This window comes from Condylura cristata, unplaced genomic scaffold (assembly GCF_000260355.1).
Source record: "Condylura cristata isolate star-nosed mole 26May11 unplaced genomic scaffold, ConCri1.0 scaffold00025, whole genome shotgun sequence".
Classification (NCBI taxonomy): Eukaryota; Metazoa; Chordata; class Mammalia; order Eulipotyphla; family Talpidae; genus Condylura; species Condylura cristata.
Genome location: NW_004567126.1, coordinates 22,668,132 through 22,689,525, shown reverse-complemented (window position 1 = coordinate 22,689,525; position 21,394 = coordinate 22,668,132). Strand labels below are relative to the sequence as shown.

The window sequence follows — 21,394 nt, the reverse complement described above, 5'->3', positions numbered from 1 at the left end:
AAGCTGCCACCTATCAATGTAACAATGTACTAGAATCTATATGTGCCCGGGAACATCTTCCTTCACAACAAGCCCTTTGCTGCTGCTGTTCTCACGAAAGACAAGGACTCAGGCAGGGTCAGGAATGGTTCTGATTACAGCGACCCTACTTGTCCTACACTATCCAGCATTTTGCAACAGGAACCGCCCTGCAGGCAGGCCTACTGCCCATTTACGAGATCCCGAACTGTCTTTCTACATTGTCATGTAACCATGGTGCACTTTGCACCATCCCTCCTCTTTCTGGCTTGTAACACGATCTAGACAGTCCCCGGAAGACTGTGTCTGATATTTTTCGCTCCTTCACTATCTCAAGTTTACACCCTGTTTCTCCCCTGTACCAAGTCCCAACCTCTTTGCAACATCTGCTTGTTATAAGCAGTACTTTCAGTTTTACATTACATTACATTACTTACATTACTTACTACCATCAGTCAGTATCAGAGTCTCTTTATCACGAAAAGCTCATAATCTCAGAATGCTGCTGTTTCCCCCTTAAAAGTAATCCTATTAAAGTCTTGTTATCGAGATTTAAAACATAAATTCCCTGATCAGTTCTGATTAATTTTAAAATGGTTTCTATAGACCCTCTAACAAAACATAGTTCTTCTCCCCCCCCCCCTAAATAATAACATGGCATAACTGAAATTCACTGGACTTGTCCTATCTTAAATCTGTGGTCCATCAGCGCATGGCCTTAAGGAACTCATCTAACTACTCTGAAATTTTCTTTCTTAATATGAAATATCAGGCACCACTTCTTAAGAGGCCTAACAGACCCTAACCTCACTCTAGATGGCTAATTAGGGATGTGATAAACTTACATCAACTAGAAAATCAGCTCATCTTGGAATGCTCTGGCTATATTAGGTTTTTCCTTGTATTGACAGCCTTTGCTTGATCTACATTCTTTTTCTTCCATGATGGGCAGTAATACTGAAGGAAAGACCTACATCACCCTCATCCACAACATACACACACACTGCTGTATAAGACACAGCCCAAAGACCTACATCACCCTCCTCCACAACATACACACACACCACTGTATTAGACACAGCCCTACACTCATACATCACATCCACACTCACACACACTAACTTCAGCAGCACAAACATAGGGTTAAACATTATAAATGTTTATACATCCTTAGCTAGGGAGCAAATGGTTACAATTCATACCAGTTTGTCTTACTGTGCTCATGGTGCTGTAGCAAATTACCATAGACTAGGTGACTTACTGTTTCCTGTCATCATTCTGCAAGCTGGAAGAATCAGTGTGTCAGTGAGGCAGGGTTACGATGAAGAAAACTGTTTGTCCTCACATGATGGAAGAGGGCAAGAACACTGCTTGGGGTCCCTTTTACAAGGGCAGGAGAATAATCCCATCACAACATGAGAGTGCTATTCTCATGGTCTCATTCTCATGGTCTCATTTCCTCCTAAAGGTTCCATTTGTTAAGTACCATTGCAGTAGGAGCTACAATTTCAACATACGAATTTTGGGGGAATACATACATTCAGTCAACAGCCCAATCTGTTCTCTCAATAAAATTTTATTGCACATCTACTATGTTCTCTGTGCTACCCTGTTGGTACTGTGATAACCACATGGTGCTGTGGGTTCTTTAAGTGTTCCAAGTTGTTTTCATAGGGTCTACATCCTAACTGACAGAACTTTACTCTTCCAGAACTTGAAGGGAACTTTTTGAATTTTTCCAATTCATTCTTTTTCATTTTCCAAGTGAGAAGACTGAGAAGCTATTACAGCAAAGCAAATATGGAAAAATTTTTAAATTCATCAAATTATAATAACTAGAAAAGTTTTCTCCTAAAACATTGATCTGAAGCTTAACACTGAAGAAATAGACTGTTCTTTCAGTTGGTCACCATTTGACAGCAATTAAAACATGCTACACACCAGACACTGTGCCATATGAATGGAGTGGTAGATTAATAATATGGCCACAAGTTCTCTGATATACCTCCCTTCAAGAGGAATATCAAGGGTCCCTTATCAGAGGTGCAGGGGGTGGTGAGAGGATTCACAGGAGACAGAGAGGGGAGCAGAACAGACAGATCCACTGAAATGCACTGCTGAGGGGAGCAATGGGAAGGTCAGGAGAGGTCTGCCATGCCAAGTGGGTCACCTCCCTGGCCAGGGATTGAACTCATGCTGCAGTGACTGCAGATAGCTTCATTGTGTTGTGCTTTAACCCTTTGAGCCAACAGGGAGGGTCCCCATAAATGTACATTGTTTTAAGCCACTAAGTTTAAGCTGCATAGCAGTAGAAAACTAATAATAGAGGATACAAGAAAGACAGACACAGTTTTTAACTTCAGGTCATATATAAAAGGAGAAAGCATAAGCATTCTCATAAGTGCTATTCAAATAATGGATCTGTGTACAGGCCCACAGAGAAGGGTTCTAGCCCTGACTAGGGAGAAGGGTGACCAGGAAGTACCAGAAATGACACTGGAGATAAATCCCAGCAGATCGTTAGTGTGTGTGTCAGTAAGCTATTGCTCATCGTCTCCAAACCACTTTTCTACATTCTGCTTATGACTCTAAAGCTGGGACTCAGCAAACCTCAACCAGGTCCTTGCCAGTGTCTGCCACTGAGGTACTCGAGATCTCAAGACCAGAGTCAAGAGACTTTTCCTACCTGTCTGCTTCCATTCCTGCCGTTGAAGACAAAGGAATAAGTCTACTATCCTAGAGGTTTGTCCTTAATTTTCTGACATTTCTACTTCACTAGACCTCTCCTCAATGATTATGGGCTTTCATAATGTCAATGTTTTCCCTATTCTCCCCAGTCACAGGTGGTAATTGCTACCCAGGGTTACTAAGCCTGAAGTGACTGTTTCTCCCACCTGAATTTTGAATGCTCCAGTATTTGGTTATTGTCTTCTCTAACTTAAATTCTGTTTAAATATCTAGTTATCACTTCTGTTTTCTTGAAATGATCCTGATGTATATTGGCAGGGATTAGGCAGGTGGAAGAGGGCAAAGAAAAAGACAGAGAGAAAGCTGAGGAAAAGTCCTAAAGGTATAGGTGAGTACAGGTATTTCAGTACCTGGTGAGAATGTAGAGGGCAGATGGGCAAAGAATAGGCCTAGAAAATATGTAGGGGAGGGCATTGATATGACTTGTCTTTTTCTTTAGCAGATATCAATAAATACAGTAAGTACCAATAAATACAATGAATCATTAATATGTTAATAGATGTTCTTAAGTATAAAATCAGAGGTCCTCCCCCCTCCCCCCAGTGGCGCAGCAGGTTCAAGCACAGCACTAAGAAGCTAAAGCCACTTCAGCATGAGCTCGATCCCCGCCTACCCTGGAGGTGACCACATGGTGCGCCAGACCTCTCCTGACCCGCCTGCTGCTTTCCTCAGCAGTGTACTTTGTCCATCTGCCTGTTCTGCTCCCCACTCTGTCTCTAGTGAAGCCTCTCACTGCCCCTGCACCTCTGGCCTGACCCCAGTTCTGTATGAATAAACAAATAACAAATCTTTAAAAAAAAGTATAAAATCAGAGTATTGGGCCATGACTTCTGGAATAGTAGAATTATTAGAATGATGGAAAACCACATCTCTCCAAAGCAATTGGGAAAAATTATCAAGTACAGTCATCTTGGAACTATGAAAATAAACAAGATGCCTACAAGTATAAGAATACCTGTTTGAGAACAAAGTACTGAGCTTTGTTAAAAACAGTTGAATTGCTGGCACTTTAAATCAGAACGATTCCCATTCTACTCTCAGGTCCATGGGGCAGTAGTAATGAAAATTGGCAGCTGAGAGGATAGACCTGATTTACAGTTCCATAGAAAACCCTATGTGCAAGCGTGATTTCAAAAGCAACAATCCAGACAAAGAATGGCAATATGTGAAGCTTAAGACTTGCATTATGGGAAGCTCTGTAGATGCCTTTCCAGTCAAACTGGTCAAATTATAAAGCTTTGGAGACCAGCTCCAACTTTTGAGGTGTCTGGAGGCAACACAGGCAGGACCCTAAGATGGGAAGGCGTCGGCGTGCGGAGATTCCAAGAGGGGGAGAGGAGCGGGTGCGAGGAAGACACGGGAGTCGGAGTTGGGTGCAAATCTTCCTGCTCTGCCTTCAGCAGAGGTTTATTTTATACATTTCAAGTAGGCAGGGGGATGGCATTAGCATACAAAAGGGGTTGAGATCACAATCACCTTTTTTCTAAGAAAGGTCTGGGGTCGTTTGACCTTTACTTGAGATTATAACATTCTAAAATCAAGGTTAAAGAACAGATACATAGGTGCTCAAAGTTTAAGACTAATATTACTATAGTGAAGATATTTAAGAATAAAGCCCTTTAAACCTTATCTATTATCTGATGGTTTTTTCTACCTGAAACATCTTGGGAGGCAGGAAGAGGAAATTTCTTGCTAATCAAGTTTCGGAAAAGTTCTTTGAAGAAACTCGCTAAAAGGTTTTAAGTAAGTTTCCTTGAGGTCTAGACAGTAGAAAGCATAATTTGCTCTGAATAGGAGACTAGTGAATTTCCCTATCTAAAGACTAGGTAGTAGAATCCTGAAAGACTAGCCAGAAAGACTTTTGTGGATTGCTTTGAAGTGTAGCAGGTAAAAAACTTGACTAGCTCTAAAACAGGCAACCTGGATGAATTTCCATATCTAAAGCCAGACAGTAGGAAGTTTGAGTAATTCTGTAGAAGCTGAATAGGAGGCTAGGTGAGATAGTAGAATAAGATTTGGGTTTTCCTCCATCGGGCAGTGAGAGACTTTGCAGAAACAGCCCTTTTGTTTTTATTGATCAGCCAGTTATTAAGTCACTTTTGACTTCAGAGGAATTTCTCACCCCGGTGCAGTGCTTGCTTGTCAGGGCAGGCAGGCCTTATGCAGCTGAGGCAATCCAATTGTAGGCTGAAAGTTGCTCAGAATATTTTGATATTACGATTATACAAAAAAGGGAGGTCATAACATAAGTTAGCGTGGAAAGTCTGATCTTTCAGAGCTTTTCCCGAGCTACCTGGAATCTGTCAGACTATAGCCATCGCATAGCTTGTGTCATAAAGCAATGATTAAAAGTCTCTGGAATTATTCTAAAGGCATCTACCAAATAAATGATACTTAAAAAAGAAATTCTACTAAATCATGATAACAATACCAAGAGGTTATGGCATTTGAACCATGAAATACTTCCTTCCTTTGCCTCTTAACTTTTCCTTCCCTGCTCCAGGTCAGCTTGATGAAAATTTCACTGGTGGGTACAACCAAGAACAAAGAGCTTCCTCTTTTTCAGATCTCAGTGAGGGGTTATCTCGCCACCAAGGTCTATCCACCAACATTTCTCAACCCCTTCAGCTCCACATAGAAAAACTCTACTCAGGCAAGCGGAGCAGAGAGGTTTGTGACTTTCTTCCACTCTCAACCCCCACTTGTAAGGTAGAAACTCTTCCCTAGGCGTGGCAAACTCATAATATTTGGTTGAAATCACCCACATTCCTGTGTACATACTGGGAGAAACGAGTTAAAATGTACTAAAATTAGGGAGTCATTTGAAAAAAAGCAGACCACTCTTCTTGCTCTAAGCTCTGGAGGAAGGGCAGAGGTTGAGAAGGAGAAGGCCATAAGGCAGGCTCCAAAAATCTCTGGACGGGAAGTGAATTCATTTACGGCAGGATATAGGGACCTTCTGGGCTAAGGATGCTCTTAAAAACAGTGCAAATATTGGTGGTAGGCAATTAAGAACAATTGGCTAAATCATACATTGACAAGTTTACATGTCAATGAACCACGGAAAAGGCAGCTAATAAAAGCCTTTCTTAGGCTGGAGTAAACTTCAAATGCTGGCCTCAAGATTGCCTCTGCAAAGGGGCTCACATTTAATAGGTTATATAAACGCAGTGAGACCTATGCCGAGACACATAGTTATGAAACTAGCAAGATTTCAAGACAAAGAAAGGATATTGAAAGTGGCTAGGATAAAGAAGTATGCAGCCTATCAAGAAACTTCCATCACATTGACACTAGACTTCTTGAAGGAAATTAAATGCAAGGAGAGAATAGAACAGTGTATTAAAAAAAACTTGGTGAAAAAAATTGCTATCCAAGAATACAGTATCCTGCAAAATCTCCTTCAGGTCTGACATAGAAATAAAGGCCTTCCAAGACAAGTAGTAATTGAGGGAGTTTGCCAACACTAGACTTCTCTATAAGAAATGTTGAAAGGGGCTCTCCTATCTAAACTGAAGCAGAGAAAATCCACAAAACATTGATCAAAGCAATAGAATAAAAAAACTAAAGACAAACTAGAAAATTATCAGATATAAATTAAACAGAATGAACACATCAGTCAAAAGGCACATTGGGGCAAGTTGGATGGGAAGACAAAACCCTAATTTTTGCTATAGCTCCAGAGAGAAACATAGACTCAAAGTAAAAACAATAATTCAAGCAAAATCGGATCCCAAAATGGCCAATGACAGGCATACTTATATCAGATTAAACAGACTTCCGCAAAGAGAATGTAACCAGAGACAGACATGGATACTAAATAATAATCAAAGTATTCATACATCAGGAAGACATAATACTCCAATATTTGTGCACCAAATGAAGGCACATCAAAAAATGTAACTATTATCAAATCTAAAATTAGACTTTGGCAGCAAAACAACAGTAGAAGGTTTCAACATCCCACTCTTACCAATGGATAAAGCAACCAGACCAAAAAACTCAACAGGCAACAGTAGTGGTAAATGAGAAATTAGATCACATAGGCTTAATAAATATTCACGGGACACTGTACCCTACCATAGCCAAGTACACATTCTCCTCAATGGAACAGTCTCCAGGATAGACTATATATTGGGTCACAAAACAGGAGTCAAAAAATTCAGAGGTTGAAGTTATATTGTTTCTTCTCTGATCATACTGTTTTCACTATAGAAATCAACCACAACGAGAAAGAAGAAAAACCATATTGTGCATATTGAGAAGTATATTACTGGGTGACTGCTGAAAGCAAAGAATAAATGAAAAAAAATTGAGATGAATAATAACATGAAGACACAACCTACATGACACAGCAAAAGCAGTACTAGAGGGAAATGTTGCAGGACCTATCATACATTTATTTTAAAATAAGTAAAACACACACACATGGATTGAAAGATATAGCATGGGTAAATGGTTATCTTACCCAAAGCAATATACAGATATAACACGTTAACAGGTAGAATCTAAAAAATGTCATTGTTTCAGAAACGCTCTCACTAGTTTTGGGTCCAGCCACTTGCTGCCATAAAAGCAAGTAAAAAGGTCTCTGGTGCAGGAAAAAATGCCAATCTGTTCTCACCAACTGGATAGAATTGGGGGAAAACTTGCAGGATTGTGAGAGCGGGAGAAGGTCCAGGTACCAGCTGATGGTGCAAGGTGGAGCTGCAGCTATGGGAAGTGGCAAGGTGTGGCAAACACCTGCCACTACTGAAGGCAGGGCTCCCTCCACCCAGAAGGAGGGTGGTGAAGAACCACAGCTCATTTGGCCAGAGGGGTGACTGCTGTGTACAGCAGCTCTGATGTAAAAGAGAACAAGACCTCGTATGCCCTCCCTTTTTATAAGCACTCCCAGAAATGTCTGCTCAGCTCTGCCCCTTCCCAGAAACCTCTTCACTCAGGAAGTCAGGTGTTGAGTTCAGACCAAGGCATCATGCAGGTACTGACTCCCTAGTTTTGGGGTTGCAGGCATTATAGAGCACATTTTGGCCCCTTATCTGTCCTGGGCCACTCCAACAAATATAAACACTATCAAAGCATTCTTCAAAGAAATAGAACAAATGTTACAGAAACTCATATGGAACCACAAAAGACACTGAAAAACTAAAGCAATCCTGACAAGAAAAATTGGAATCATCAGATTCTCAGACTTCAACCAACACTACAAAGATACATTAATCAAAATACTATGGTACTGGAACAAAAAAACAGACACACAGAGCAGTGGAGCTGATTGAGAGCTCAGAAGTAAACTCATAAATACACACAGTCTATCCATGACAGAGGAGCCAAAGCACGTTTGAAAAGGGAAAGTCTTTTCAAAAATGGTGTTGGGGAAACTGGACAGTCACAGCAAAAGATTGAATTTAGATCACCATCTCGTAACATACACAAAATGAACTAAGGGCATTCATGAAAGACCTCGCACCGTAAAATGCATAAAAGAAAATATAGAAAAGACCTCCACAACAATGGCCTCAGTGATGTCTTTGAGAATTCATTATCTAATGGCAAGAGAAACAAGATAGAACAGAAGGAAGTGGGACTTTATCAAACTAAAATGTCTGCACAGCAAAAGAAACTGTCATTAACACAAAAAGATACCCTGATGAAAGAAAATGTTTTCACATCATACATGTGACAAGAGACTGATGTCCAAGATCTAGAAAAACTCATATAACTTAACAAAAAGAACCTAGTTTTTAAAATGGGCAGAAGAGCTAGATAGCTACTTCTCTAAAGAAGATACACAGATGGCCAACGGTCATGTGAAAAGATGCTCATCATCATTTGTCAGGGAAATGCAAATCCAAACTAGAATGAGATACCATCTCACACCTCGTGCCTGATAATGGCACATCCTCAGCAGTAAGTGTTGAGGATGATGGGAGGAAAAGAAACTCTCTCACACTGTTTCTGAGAATGCAAACTGGTATAGTGATCCTGCAACAGAGTGGAGTTTCTTACAGTATTAAAAATAGATCTACTATTTGACGCAACGATTCCATTCCAAGGTATCTGTCTGAAAAAAGTACAAATACAGTGGGAAGGCATATCTGGACTCCCACATTCATTGCCACACTACTCATAAGAGCCAAATTATGGGAACAAGCAAATCCCTGAGGACAGATGTGCGGATTAGGAAGACATGGTAAGTATACTGAGCGAAAGAGATGAAGTCTTGCCATTTGGGACAGCCTGGATGGAACTGGATAGTGCTAAGTGCGAAAAAAAAAAAAAAAAAAGTCAGGAGAGAGAGAGAGCTATGTTTAATATAAAGGAACAAACCAAAACAAACTGTTAAACCCAGTCCCATAACGAACACTAGAAATCTGTCTGCAGAATTTAGGTTACCAGAGAGGGAGGGGAGGATGGAGGGCAAAGTATGGAGGGGTCTTCAATAGACTCACTCTAGAAAATATTAATTTAGTACAAAACAAAACAGTAAAGGCGGAACAGAGGGACAAAGGCCATACTGAAAACATAAAACGACTCCACTAACATTCAAAGTCACTGGATTAATCAATCAACCAAAAGGCAGAGATAACCAAAGTGGTTAATAAGACAAGGTTCTAAGTCCTAGGAAAGCTCGAGTTGCCATATTAATACCAGACAAGATCGATTATACAATGAATAAAATTCCTTTTTAAAACAAAAGGAACACTTTCTAATGAATAAAGCGTGAATCTATTATATATATATATATACACACACATCACAATTAGAATGGTTACTGGAAGTATGTCTCCTCTAATAAAGCTACAAAATACACAAGGCAAAACCTGACATGATCGGAGGGAGAAATAAACAATGACAAGACTTTGAGATGTCCATATCCCACTTTCAATAATGGTAACTACAACTAGGCAGAAGATCAAAGAAACAGATGTCAATAATAAACCAACTAGATGGGACAGACATCTATGACTACCAACAATAAGAGGCTGATGAGAACAGACACACCACGATCAATTCCATACAGAATATGGCCCGAGACAGACCATATGCCATGCCATCAAACAAGTCTTTTGATATAAACAGAAGGAAAAGCCATTGACTCTGGGGCTGGGGGATACTAAATATGGAATAGGGATTGGAAGCCTTTCTTAGCTTCATCTCTTCCTGAACAACCCCAAACATCTGTTAGATATAGTCAGATGTTGTTTTTCTGATGTTAGAATTTAATCTCATCTATCAAGAGATTGCTGAGCAGAAGAGCCGGCCATAAAAACCATGTGTTGGGGGCCAAGAATGCAGAATCTACATTTTGTATCACTTTGCTATTTTCTCCTAGGGTTATGTGAGCAATTTTATGTAGAAAGTCACATTGATAATAATATTTGGAAACTGGGGGATTCTCAAATGTCATGTATCTCAAAGGTCTCCTACACATCCCCGTTAACAATAATTTAACTCAAAATGTCTGCAAATTTGTTATAAAAGCACATGTTAGTTATTAGATCACTACAGTCTTTCATGGCCTAAAGCAGGTCACAGGTACCTAGTATTTCAATAAAAGTGGCAAGAAAAACAAGAATTGCTATCCAAAGAACAGCTTTCAAGCCATTAAATGAATCTCCACCTTATGTGAAATTCCTCCTCCTTTTAGTGGATCAAACACTTAATGCTAACTCCCTCACTACCTCTCCTTTGCCACCACGATCTCTTCCTTATACAAGAGTTTAGCGTTCATGACCTTCCTCCCTACCCCAAATTCCATTCCCATTCTATGTGTTTTAAATAACCATAGGATGAATCATCTGACATCTAAATCCTCACAGTTTCCCTTCTGTCTTCAACCCAGTGATCTTCCTCTTCACACCACTTTAGATAATTAGGTCATAGCACGTATCACAACTGGTCCAAGCCATCAGCTTCTATGCTCTTTACTCTTGCAATAAGTGAGAACCAGCCCTTTCCTTCTTTCAGCTCCCACCTTTTCACTCTCACAAATCCATTCAGTTACTAGTTTGCTTAGAACAGAGGTCATCGTCAAACTCTTCCTGTCAAGGGCCAGAGAGTAACCATCTAAGCCTGCAGATCATCTGATCTGTCAGAATTATTTAAGTCTGTTCTTGTAAGGGAAAAGCAGTCACAGGCAAAATGTAAGTGAATGAGATGACTATCATCCAAGAAAATCTTTATTACCCAAGATAGGCTGTGGGTCTCATTTTGTCCGTGGGTCATACTTAGTACTCCGTCCCTTTGGTTTTGACACAGACCTGGGCACAGGTTTTTAACAGATGCAAACCAATTATTTCACTTTTCTGAGTCTCCCTTCCTCCCTCTCTACGGTAGAGAGAATGCTCTTATAGTCCACATTTCTAAGGTATGTGAGAAGAAGATCATGACGTTCAAAGGCAGCAGACACACAAAGCATGGGGGATTTCACGGGGTTTCATTAAAGGAGTCCCTGTGAACCACATCTCCTTTGGGCTGAGTTCTGAATGAGTGGAGAGCTAGAAGAGAGTAAGCAAATGAGGGCCCGAGCCCCTTACCTTCAAATTCAGTTACCTGTAAGAAAGCGGACACTGGAGAGTGGTTTAGATCAGCAGGCGAGTAGCCTTTCTAATACTGCAGAAGTCTTTAATAGCAGGCTTCCTGGCCCACTCTGATCCTAATACAGAATCAAAGTTGCTCACTCACTACCTAGGCAGCACTAGATCAAGCCAGGCCTTCTTGTATAGGAGGAAGCAGGAAAGATTGGGAACCATATGTGAAAGATTTCACATAAGTGAAAGACAGTAATCAATATGTAAAAGACATGCCTGGGAGTGGATATGAGGCTACGGAGAAAATACTCACCCACAGGTGGGCACGGTCCAACTTTTACTTGCAGGTTTAATGCAGAGATGGTAGGAAGCAGCATCATAGACCAGTCAGGGATTTTCTAATTGCATTGTGACCCTGAGGGGACTATACAATTACTCTATATGGACACAAAAATATGTTAAAGGCCCTCCCTGGTGGCGCAACAGGGTAGGACACCGCACTGCAAGCTGGCCGCAGCCGCTTCAGTGCGAGTTCGATACCCCAGCCCTGGAGGTGACCCACATGGTGCAGCAGACCTCTCCTGTCTCTCCCGCTGCTCCCCTCAGCAGTGTACTTTGTCGATCAGCCTGTTCTGCTCCCCAATCTGTCTCTGGTGAAGCCTCTCACTGCCCCTGCACCTCTGGCTTGTACCCCAGTTCTGCTTGAATAAATAAATCTTTAAAAAGTACTTTAAGAATGGAATAGAATGAAATAGAATAAACTAGAATAATTAGAAAAATACACAGTGCAAAAACTTGCCCTAAGGGTAAATGTTTTAGGAGACTTGTGTTGGGGTGTGCATGGGTGTGCCCTGAACTGGGATGTGATAGTATTTTCTTAATGTGCATTCTGAGCCAAAAGAAAGTTTGCAAAATGTTGACATAATTCAGCTCCTTTTGTCACTTGCTTTTGGGATTCTGGGTTGAACAATCTTAAAAGAAATTCTGGCTGTTTAACAATGACCTTTTCTAAAGGATATAGCCGTGTCCTTTATAACAATGCTTTTCTACTTTAGCAGGTTAAATACCCGAGGAGGGAACAATCTGCCTAAAACCCACAAAGGAGAGCTTAAGAATGAAGCCTCTAGAAGCAGATAAGAGGAGGGAGAGAGGGCACCAGGCAAGGCATGTGTGTGAATGTGTATGTGTATCTGAGAGAGATTTGAGACCAGAATTCACTGGAAGACGCAGTGGGGGAAAGGCGGCTTCTCAAGGGAAACAGTTGCTAAGCCTTTCTGAGTCCTTCTTGAGGCACACAGTCACAGGTCTGATGTGACTCTAAACTAAAGAATTAACCCAGGACCTGGGAAGCAGGAATTCTACCAGTTCAATTTCCTACTTTGGGAAGGATCTTTGTTTCTGATTTCTATCAGAACATGAGATAGAACTTTCTAAAAACCCAGGAGTGAGCAACTGTAGAGAACAATAACCCTATTCTAGAATTAGGAGGAAGCCAAGTACACAGAGCCATGTCTTGTGAATAGCTTAAACATATGATTCGTGTTCCTGTTTTCTCCTATAGGACATTCACTATGTCTCCAAATGTCACAGCCCGTCAATTTTGCTGCTGATATTTACCTTAATTTTGGGGGTGACTTACTTGGCTTCAAAAGACCATACAAAGGTAGGAATTGTTTACTTTTACAGAAGTTGAGAAGGTCACAGTGACTTTGTATGTTCACCTTGATCAAGAATTAAAACATGTCATTTTGCAATAGAAGTGGGCAAAAGGTTTCTCTATTCAGCATTCATTTCCTTGCCAATGTAGATATTGATTATATATGTGCTATTATTGTTTTTATATTGTCAGGTTACTTTAGTATTTGACAATGCTAAGCCTCCACTGAAAAATCCTCTCCAAACTTGGCCTCTGAGACTCTAATCCAATTATATTTGTGTTGCAGTTAGTCATCTGCCTTCTTCATGGGGTTTTCTTGTTCTTTGTATAGTTCAATTTGTGTTTTATTTTCCCTTTCTGCAGTCTTTCTTCCATGTTGTCTTCCTCCCAGCCACTGAGTACAAAACCAATCTTTCAAAAATTGTGCTTTATCTTGTACTGATAAAAAACTTTCACCAATGTCTTTCACAGACGACAACATTAGTGAGATCAAACGTTTCAGCTTAGCCACTCAAGGCCCTTCAAAATCTGAGCTCAACTTCTTTTGAAAGCGCCTCTCTCACTTTTGTCTAGTATAAGCTCCCAGCTCCACCTAAGAAGCACCTCAAGCCTACAGTGTTCAGACAATGACATGAGCTGGGAAGTAATGGTTCTTACACCATCACTCAGAAGGTCTCTCTTCCTGTGTCTTCTTTACAAGTGTATGTTTTCTATGATTATTTCTTTGACCTTCTTCTTTCATGCATATTCTCTTTAATTCATATGCTCTGGTGTCACCCACTGTCAACATCACTGTTTCTTAAAGTGAGGTACAGTCTCTGTACTGGAAAACACATTCGTGCATGCGTGTGTGAAGTGAAGATTTCTGGGCCCTACTTCAGAGCTATGGAAAAGACATCTCTGGGCTTGAGCTGAAGATCATGAAGTATCAACAAGCTCTCTAGAGGATTCTTAGGCACGCTAAAGTTTGAGAATCTCTGCCTATGTGCTCCCAGAGCTGAAACTTCTTCTGTGTCCCACTTTACTATGTGCTATAGACCAGGTATCTCCACCTCAGCCATCGACTAGTGTTAACAACACACACACAATATATATCCTTACTACCCACTCTGGCATAACCAAAATTAACAAAATCAAATGCTCTTTCTTCTACCTTGATCATTGTTTCTGCACATCACTAGTCAACGAAAGCCAAAGCCAAGGAACCAGGCACTGACTCAGGAATTCTGTTTTCTAAATGTCTCTCAAAACCATCCTTTTAATTTATCTCTTTGGCATTATTTCATCTCAGGTATTAAAGTAGTGTAACTAACCTTTCCCCCACTGCTGTCTTCCAGTGAATTCTGGTCTCAAATCTCTCTCAGATACACATACACATTCACACACATGCCTTGCCTGGTGCCCTCTCTCCCTCCTCTTATCTGCTTCTAGAGGCTTCATTCTTAAGCTCTCCTTTGTGGGTTTTAGGCAGATTGTTCCCTCCTCGGGTATTTAACCTGCTAAAGTGGAAAAGCATTGTTATAAAGGACAAGGCTATGCTGTAACTATTCATTCAACAAATATTTAATGACTATAGATAGTTTGTTAGTTGCTGTCTAAGCACTAAGCCAGAAACATAGGACATCATCTCCATGTTCAAGAATCTGAGGTTATATTTCCAAAATGAAAATCTGGATTGGCGACGCTGTCCATCTCTGGTGGCTCCTCATACGATAGGGTGGAGCCTTGGCTCATAATGGCCAAGTTCATCTTATGAAAGGGCAGGGAAACACATTAAAGTCGACCCATGGCCATCTTGCACTGGCTGTTTTCTTTGCCTGCTCTTCTTCCAGGTTTTCACAGCTCAGTTTCTCTTGATTCAAATCTTTGCTCAAATGACATTTTCCATACTAAATAGTAGAGACAACCCTACCCCTACCTCCTTACTGTTTTTCTTTTGCAAGTTTTATTTCCTAAAATACTATTTACTGAGTCTGTTCATTGAGTATTGTGTATCTTGATCTGCCTTAAGGTCACTTCCATAAAAACAAGGGATTTTTTTTCTTTAACAGATATTACTTAACTCTTCCCCCCTTATATATAGTTCCCCCCCGTCTGTATTTATTTATTGACATATTCCAAATGCCCAAAATAGTGACTAGGTCAGAGAAGGTGCTAATAACTATCAACTAATTAAGGAAAAGCTTCAGTGATCTAGAAAGAGGTGCTGGTGATATGAATGAGGTACAGACAATGACAGAGAAGTATCAGTGGATATGAGGCGGAACTGACAAACAGGGCAATGGATTGTGGGGGTAAAGAGATAGAGTTACATTAACTGGAACAAAAATTTCAAGAAAGCCCAGTGAAACTCTGGAAAGACAGGTAAATGCAAAAAGGCAAGTATAGGATCCCAGGCAAGATTCCCAGGAAGAAAAAGAGTTCTTCATCAAAGCAACCAAAGATGGAAAAAACAAGTAAAAACAAACCCCTCCATAAGGGACTATAGTGATGGTGCACAGGTGAATTGGTGGTGGGAATTTTATGGGGATTACACCTGAGAGGACAAAGCAAACATTGTACAAAAATGAACAATGATGTATATTATATATAAATAACTAAATTATAAAAAACAGAAAGCTACTAAGTGAGATGGAGACAAATGTGGAAAACATTAAATAGACTCAACTTAGCTGAGGGGAGAACTTCAGAAGTAGAATATACAAATGCACAAGGAACCAAGTGGAAGAAGAGAGAAAAACAAAATTTAGGGAGAATACCGAAACACTAATAACCATCAAGTTCCATTAGATGAGAAAATATAAGGATAACAGGTATTCCAGGAGGTGAAGAGAGAAGGGGACAGGAACCCTAGTCAAATAAATGATTGATGAGAATGTCCCAAACCTGAAGAAGGACTTGACCTTGGAAGTCTAGGAAGCTGCAAGAACAACCAACTTCCAAAATGCAGAAAGACGCTTTCCGAGATGCATCATTTTTGCATTATCAAAAGTCAACAATAAATAAACATTAAAGGCTGCTTGGGGGAAAATATAAGATCCAAAAAGGATTTCTGTAAAGAAAATCAGGTGGCAAAGAGAAACACTGTGAAAATGTAACCATGAAATAATATTGCTATCTAGTTAATTTTTAGGTCATTATCTCCTGAGTGAAATCATCTATAGACATTTCATGGAAACTAATTCTTAGGAGTCTCAAACTGAAAATCTGCAGAATCCACTTTTGATAGAGTAAATTCAACTGAAATGTGTATAAACCATAAGATTTATATTGAAAGCAAACCATTCATAGCTGAGAGAGCCCTTTCTCCTCAATCAGTTTCATAAGTCCTCTCCCCCTGAATCAGTGGAATATTATCAGAAAATCCTTACACACTGAAACACGGCTGGCCCCAGCAGTTCCACCAGCCGAGACCGAGCTGAGAAGAAAGGGGATCGTGGAGGGACTAGACCGGCTGATCCCGCCCAGACCCTGAACACCACCACCAGCACCACACACAGCACAGCGCCATCCCTAACCCCTGAGAGTCAAGCTGCAGAGGTGACCACCTGGGTGTCCTGAGGGAGGCGAGGGGCCACCCAGGACGCAGAAAGGACTGGGCAGGGACTTCCTGAGGGCCCAAATGTCGGCCCCTGCCCTCAAGGCCGGCGCCTCGAGAAAGGTGATGGACTTCCACAACGGCCCCTACCTGGTCAGCTTCACCTTGTTCTGGGTGGGGTCTCCTGTCTGTCCTGCTTGTCCACCCCAGCGAAGGGGTGTGGGCGCTCTGAAGGATACGCAGGGTAGTCTTCATGGGCTAGTTTGAGAATGGCACCTCCCAGGTTTTCTCTAAATGTGGTCTGACCCTCAAGTCAAACTTCGATCTGTGTCAGTTCCTGCATCTGCGAGACTAAGACGTCCCCTACTGCGTGAGGCCTCCCCACTTGCCCTGTGAAGCCCTGGCCCACATGAACACCAGGAATAGAAACATTTTCTACCTTAGAAGGGAAGGACAGAGGCTTTTCCACAGGTAAACAAACTTTCAAGGGCCCTCCCTGGTGGCGCAGCGGGTTAAGCACAGCACTGAGAAGCTGAAGCCGATTCTGCATGGGTTCCATCCCCGCCTGCCCCGGAGGAGATGCCCATGGCGTGGCAGACCTCTCCTGACCCGCCCGCTGCTCCCTTCAGCAGTGTTCTTCATTGATCTGCCTGTTCTGCTCCTCACTGTCTCTGGTGAAACCTCTCACCCTCCGCATCTCTGGCCTATACCCCAGTTCTGTATGAATAAATAAATAAATCTTAAAAAAAAAAAAAAACACCAGACTTTCAAAATTATAGCTACAGAGTTGGCTTAGTTTGGGACCAAACTGCTTGGTGAGCTTTTCCTATTCAAGCTCCTTTATTATGTCGTTGAATGCTGACTAGATTACCTAGTCAAAGTAAGTTCGCTGCTCAAAGTAAGTTCATTGCTCAAAGTAAGTTCATTGCGTTCACAGACCATGTGTGCAACTGTGGTTTTCTTCCTCATGAACTATCGGCTAAAAGGATGATAACCAATGAAACCCTTTACAAATGTCTGTAGTTCTATATGGTTTGTAGTAATTCCTGATTCAGTCACTTTTTCCGCAGGCCAGCATTTCCTATACTGGATTTCATGAAATGCTGTATCACAGATTAGCAACAGATGCCATGTTAAAAATGTTAATGGGGAAGAATTGTACCCCAAGTATCTCCCCAAATTATACCTCAGCCCTTTCACTTTCGTACTGTTGACTCTGTCCTGTTAAAACTTTTATCACCTCTTTATTAGGTCATTGGGCGATCTCTAGAGTTGACTTCTTGTCTCTGCTCTTGTTCAGTCAGAACTCAATAACACACCCAGACTGATGTTTCCAAAATGCAAAAGACTTTGATTTTTCCTTGCTTAAAACCCTAATTTTGATCCTACTGCTTTTAGGATTAGACCCAAAACTATTGACTGTGTTCAAGGACTCACCTAGCTCTGTAGTCTCTTGGCTCATCTTTTATGCTGCTCTGCTCTCTGTCAGCCCTTTTGTTTCACAGATGGACCAGGCTTTCACTCAACTCCAGCCTTCCCCAAGCCTTGGTATGGATGTCATTGTTTCCAGGTCTGGGTAAATTGCCAGTTCCCGTATTCCTTCATCGCCTGTTGTACTTTACCACTCATTACACATTACAATATGAAATTTCAAATATATATTGATATCATAGCCTCTGCTAAAATCTAAGTTCTAGAACACTTTTCCAGAATATCTTAAAAATATCAAAGTAATGGGTGAGAAACATTTTTGAAGACTTAAGGGTGGTTGAATCCTTCTAAGCCAGTGGGTCATTCTCTAATATCTGAGAAGATATCAGAACAATTCATTTTCTAATTTTTTGAAGGTCCAATATTGGGGTTGAAATGTTGAAGATGTTTACCTCTGTCAAGGTTTTATCCTGTGACAGTAAGTCCACTGTTCTCTTGTCTCTTGTGTTTACAAATGTGCCCACTCAGAGGACATTCTAACGTTAAGAGGCTTTGTTCATTATTAATCATTTCAACATCCCATTGCCTAGGACAAGGCAATATCAATAATCTTGCATTTTATTCTTGACAATTATTTGCATATCCATTTAAACCAACTATTCTGAGGGACATATATTAATTTCAGCAGCCCACTCTCAAAACGTATAAGGTTATTTGTACTTAAACTTGAGATTCATTCCTTAAAGGTTAATGATCAGCTACTGGTACTTTGTTAAAATATTTCATATAAGCTACGAAGTTACATTTCTTTGTTGGCGTCTTAATTTCTCCTTCACCCAAACCATGTCCCTAAAGTTCTATAAGCTAGCAATTTCTGTGTTACATTTTTCAATTTTATCATAAACTTCATACATAAACTTCAATGATCGATACAAAGCCATCTCACTCTTAAAAGTGATTGCTTCTATCTCAGTGGTATTAAAGTGAATTTCAAAAAAGCAAATTACTTCTATTGTAATCATCTGGGGATATACATTTATCCATTGCCTCTTTTTTATGTATTTTACAAATGTTTATTGAAGACCTGTTGCAAACAAAGATTGCTAAGCCCTTTTGAGACCATAGACATAAATAAATCATGGCCTTAAACATAAAACTCATGATATGGGAATTGTAGGTCCCTTCCCTGCCATGGCAACCATCATCCATACCTTACTTCTATACTAAAGAAAGTTCTTAGACTCTTGAAGCATTTTTAACCACCCTGTCATTGAGAGGGGGGTGGAAGACAGGGATGAGAGGATTGGGGGGGGGGGTGAGGGTGAGCCATTTGAAAACCTGATATAATACAATATTTATTTCCCTAAATGTAACACCCAAATGCCAACATTGTAGGTTGATGACAAAGGAGATGTGATTTTTAAGAGGCAAGAATATAAAGGTGGCCTGATATTACCAAGGTGAAAGTTTGATATAAATCAGTGAATACAACTTAGGCTAAATTCATAGTGGAGTTCAGAATAAAGTATAATGCTCCTCCCTTTTTCAACACTAATCAGAACACACTGAGAATATTTTGTACAGTTCTGGGCACAACAATGATTTTTTTAAATTAACCAGAGAATATAATTGGTATACATAAAATAATCAATACAAATGAAGCACTTTTTTTCAGGGATAAGTAGCTTGAGGAGGAGATTTACAGTTCAGTGCGGTCAGGGTCACTGGTACAATATTCAGGTGACTACATCTTCCTGTTTCATGGCCATGCTGCTGTGACAGCTGAGTGACTATCTCTCTTACAGTAGAATGACCTTGGAGACAGGTAACCCAGGGAAATGCTGCAGATGCACAAGAGGAAAATCTACATACCTCTCTATCAGGAAAAACTATTTGGTGAGGATTTTCAATTTATTCCTTTAAGGTGATTGTGTTAAATGAACATTTATGGAAGAGAGAAATAGAGAAAGGGGATGGAAAAGCTGAAAAGAAGGGAGAAAACAAAAGAATTTATGGTAATAAAAACTTGACTTGGGAAATTTTTATTTGTAGAGTGGAAGAACATAAAGAAGAAATGTCAGGTTGGAATGACATCCCCTTCCCTAATAGTTACATCATGTAAAGAAGGCAGGTTACAACATTTTGCCAACAGAGATAGCTAAATGAAACATAATGTATAAATGACTGCTTGAAAAGAAAACTTATTTACCTTATGGGTGATTCAACACTGTGTTAGTGGATTTATTACTTACAGAACATGGTGAAAAGCATGTATTTTGTTTGAATAAAAACTAATACTTGACTTTTCAAGTTAATTTTATCATAATTAGATTCTTTGTTATTTTTTTTTCAAACATTGGCCAAGCATTTGGAGCTGGGCTTTTAATTAAAAAGTTAAATTTTACTTTGTCATCACATTTTACAAATGTTATTAACATTTTTCTTTTTCCAAATTGTGATACAAAGTTAAAAATTTTGTTAATATTTTAAGGTATTTGACAAAGTTCTCTACCTCCCATAAGCAGGAATGTAGTGGTTCAAAGTGATCTTTACTACATTATTAAAAATGTAAGTTTTAAAGTTGCTTCACTTTCCTTTTGTTAAAAGATTTATTAACTTATTTTTCATCAGCCTTAAAATACTTTGATCATCATGGGATCGGGATCTTTAAAAGACGTGCTTTTGGATGCTGAGAGGCATACTTTAATTCAGTGGAAAAGGCATGGTTATCTATTTATTGCTACAACTCTGTTCTCAGTAAAAGATGAAAACTCTATTCCACGGGAACTGACCAGGTGGTGGAGAAAATGACACAGCCATCGTCATTGCCCTCGATCAACACTTCAGACCTTTTCCCATCAACACTTTCATACTCAGGGTCATCAATGTCCAACAAGCCATTGAACTCTATTCTTGTGAATTCCAGAGATCAAGGTGATCCTTAAAATGGGAAACACCCGGGACATGCATCTAGATGCAGAGATGTTCAGAGACTTGCATGGCTACGTTAAGAATTTTATGATGAGAAATTCTTGTGGATCTCAACATGGGTATCATTGATGCCTGGGACATATTGCATATGATACTAATAATGCTCATACCCCTGATTATGTGATTGCAAATCAGATCAACATGTTCTTAAGCTGTATTTGTTAGAGAAAAAAACCCCAGAAAAATGTGTCAAAATGAGGGAGGGAAGAACACAAGGGACTACGGTGATGATACACAGGAGGACTGGTGGTAGAAATTCTATGGGAGCTACACCGGAGAAAAGAAAGCAAATGCTGTTAAAAAAAAGAAAGAAGTGCCCTCGCTGGTAGTGCAGCGGGTTAAAGCACAGCACTGAGAAGCTAAAGCCACTTCCGCATGAGTTCGATCCCCGCCTGCCCCGGAGGTGACCACATGGCGTGGCAGACCTCTCCTGACCCTCCCGCTGCTCCCTCAGCAGTGTACTTTGTCGATCTGCCT

General features: G+C 40.3%; 1 protein-coding gene and 1 pseudogene across 1 annotated transcript; both read left to right on the top strand.

The window, feature by feature from the left end:
• Positions 1-11,572: 11,572 nt before the first annotated feature.
• On the top strand, positions 11,573-18,789 carry LOC101637317 (NXPE family member 2). The gene is given in 8 exon segments (XM_012729404.1): positions 11,573-11,619; positions 16,276-16,427; positions 16,430-16,462; positions 16,465-16,551; positions 16,554-16,677; positions 16,679-16,966; positions 18,343-18,404; positions 18,782-18,789. Coding segments are annotated over 8 exon segments (801 nt in total).
• A 301-nt stretch (positions 18,790-19,090) lies between these two features.
• On the top strand, positions 19,091-21,082 carry LOC105854050 (annotated as a pseudogene).
• The last annotated feature ends 312 nt before the right edge of the window (positions 21,083-21,394 follow it).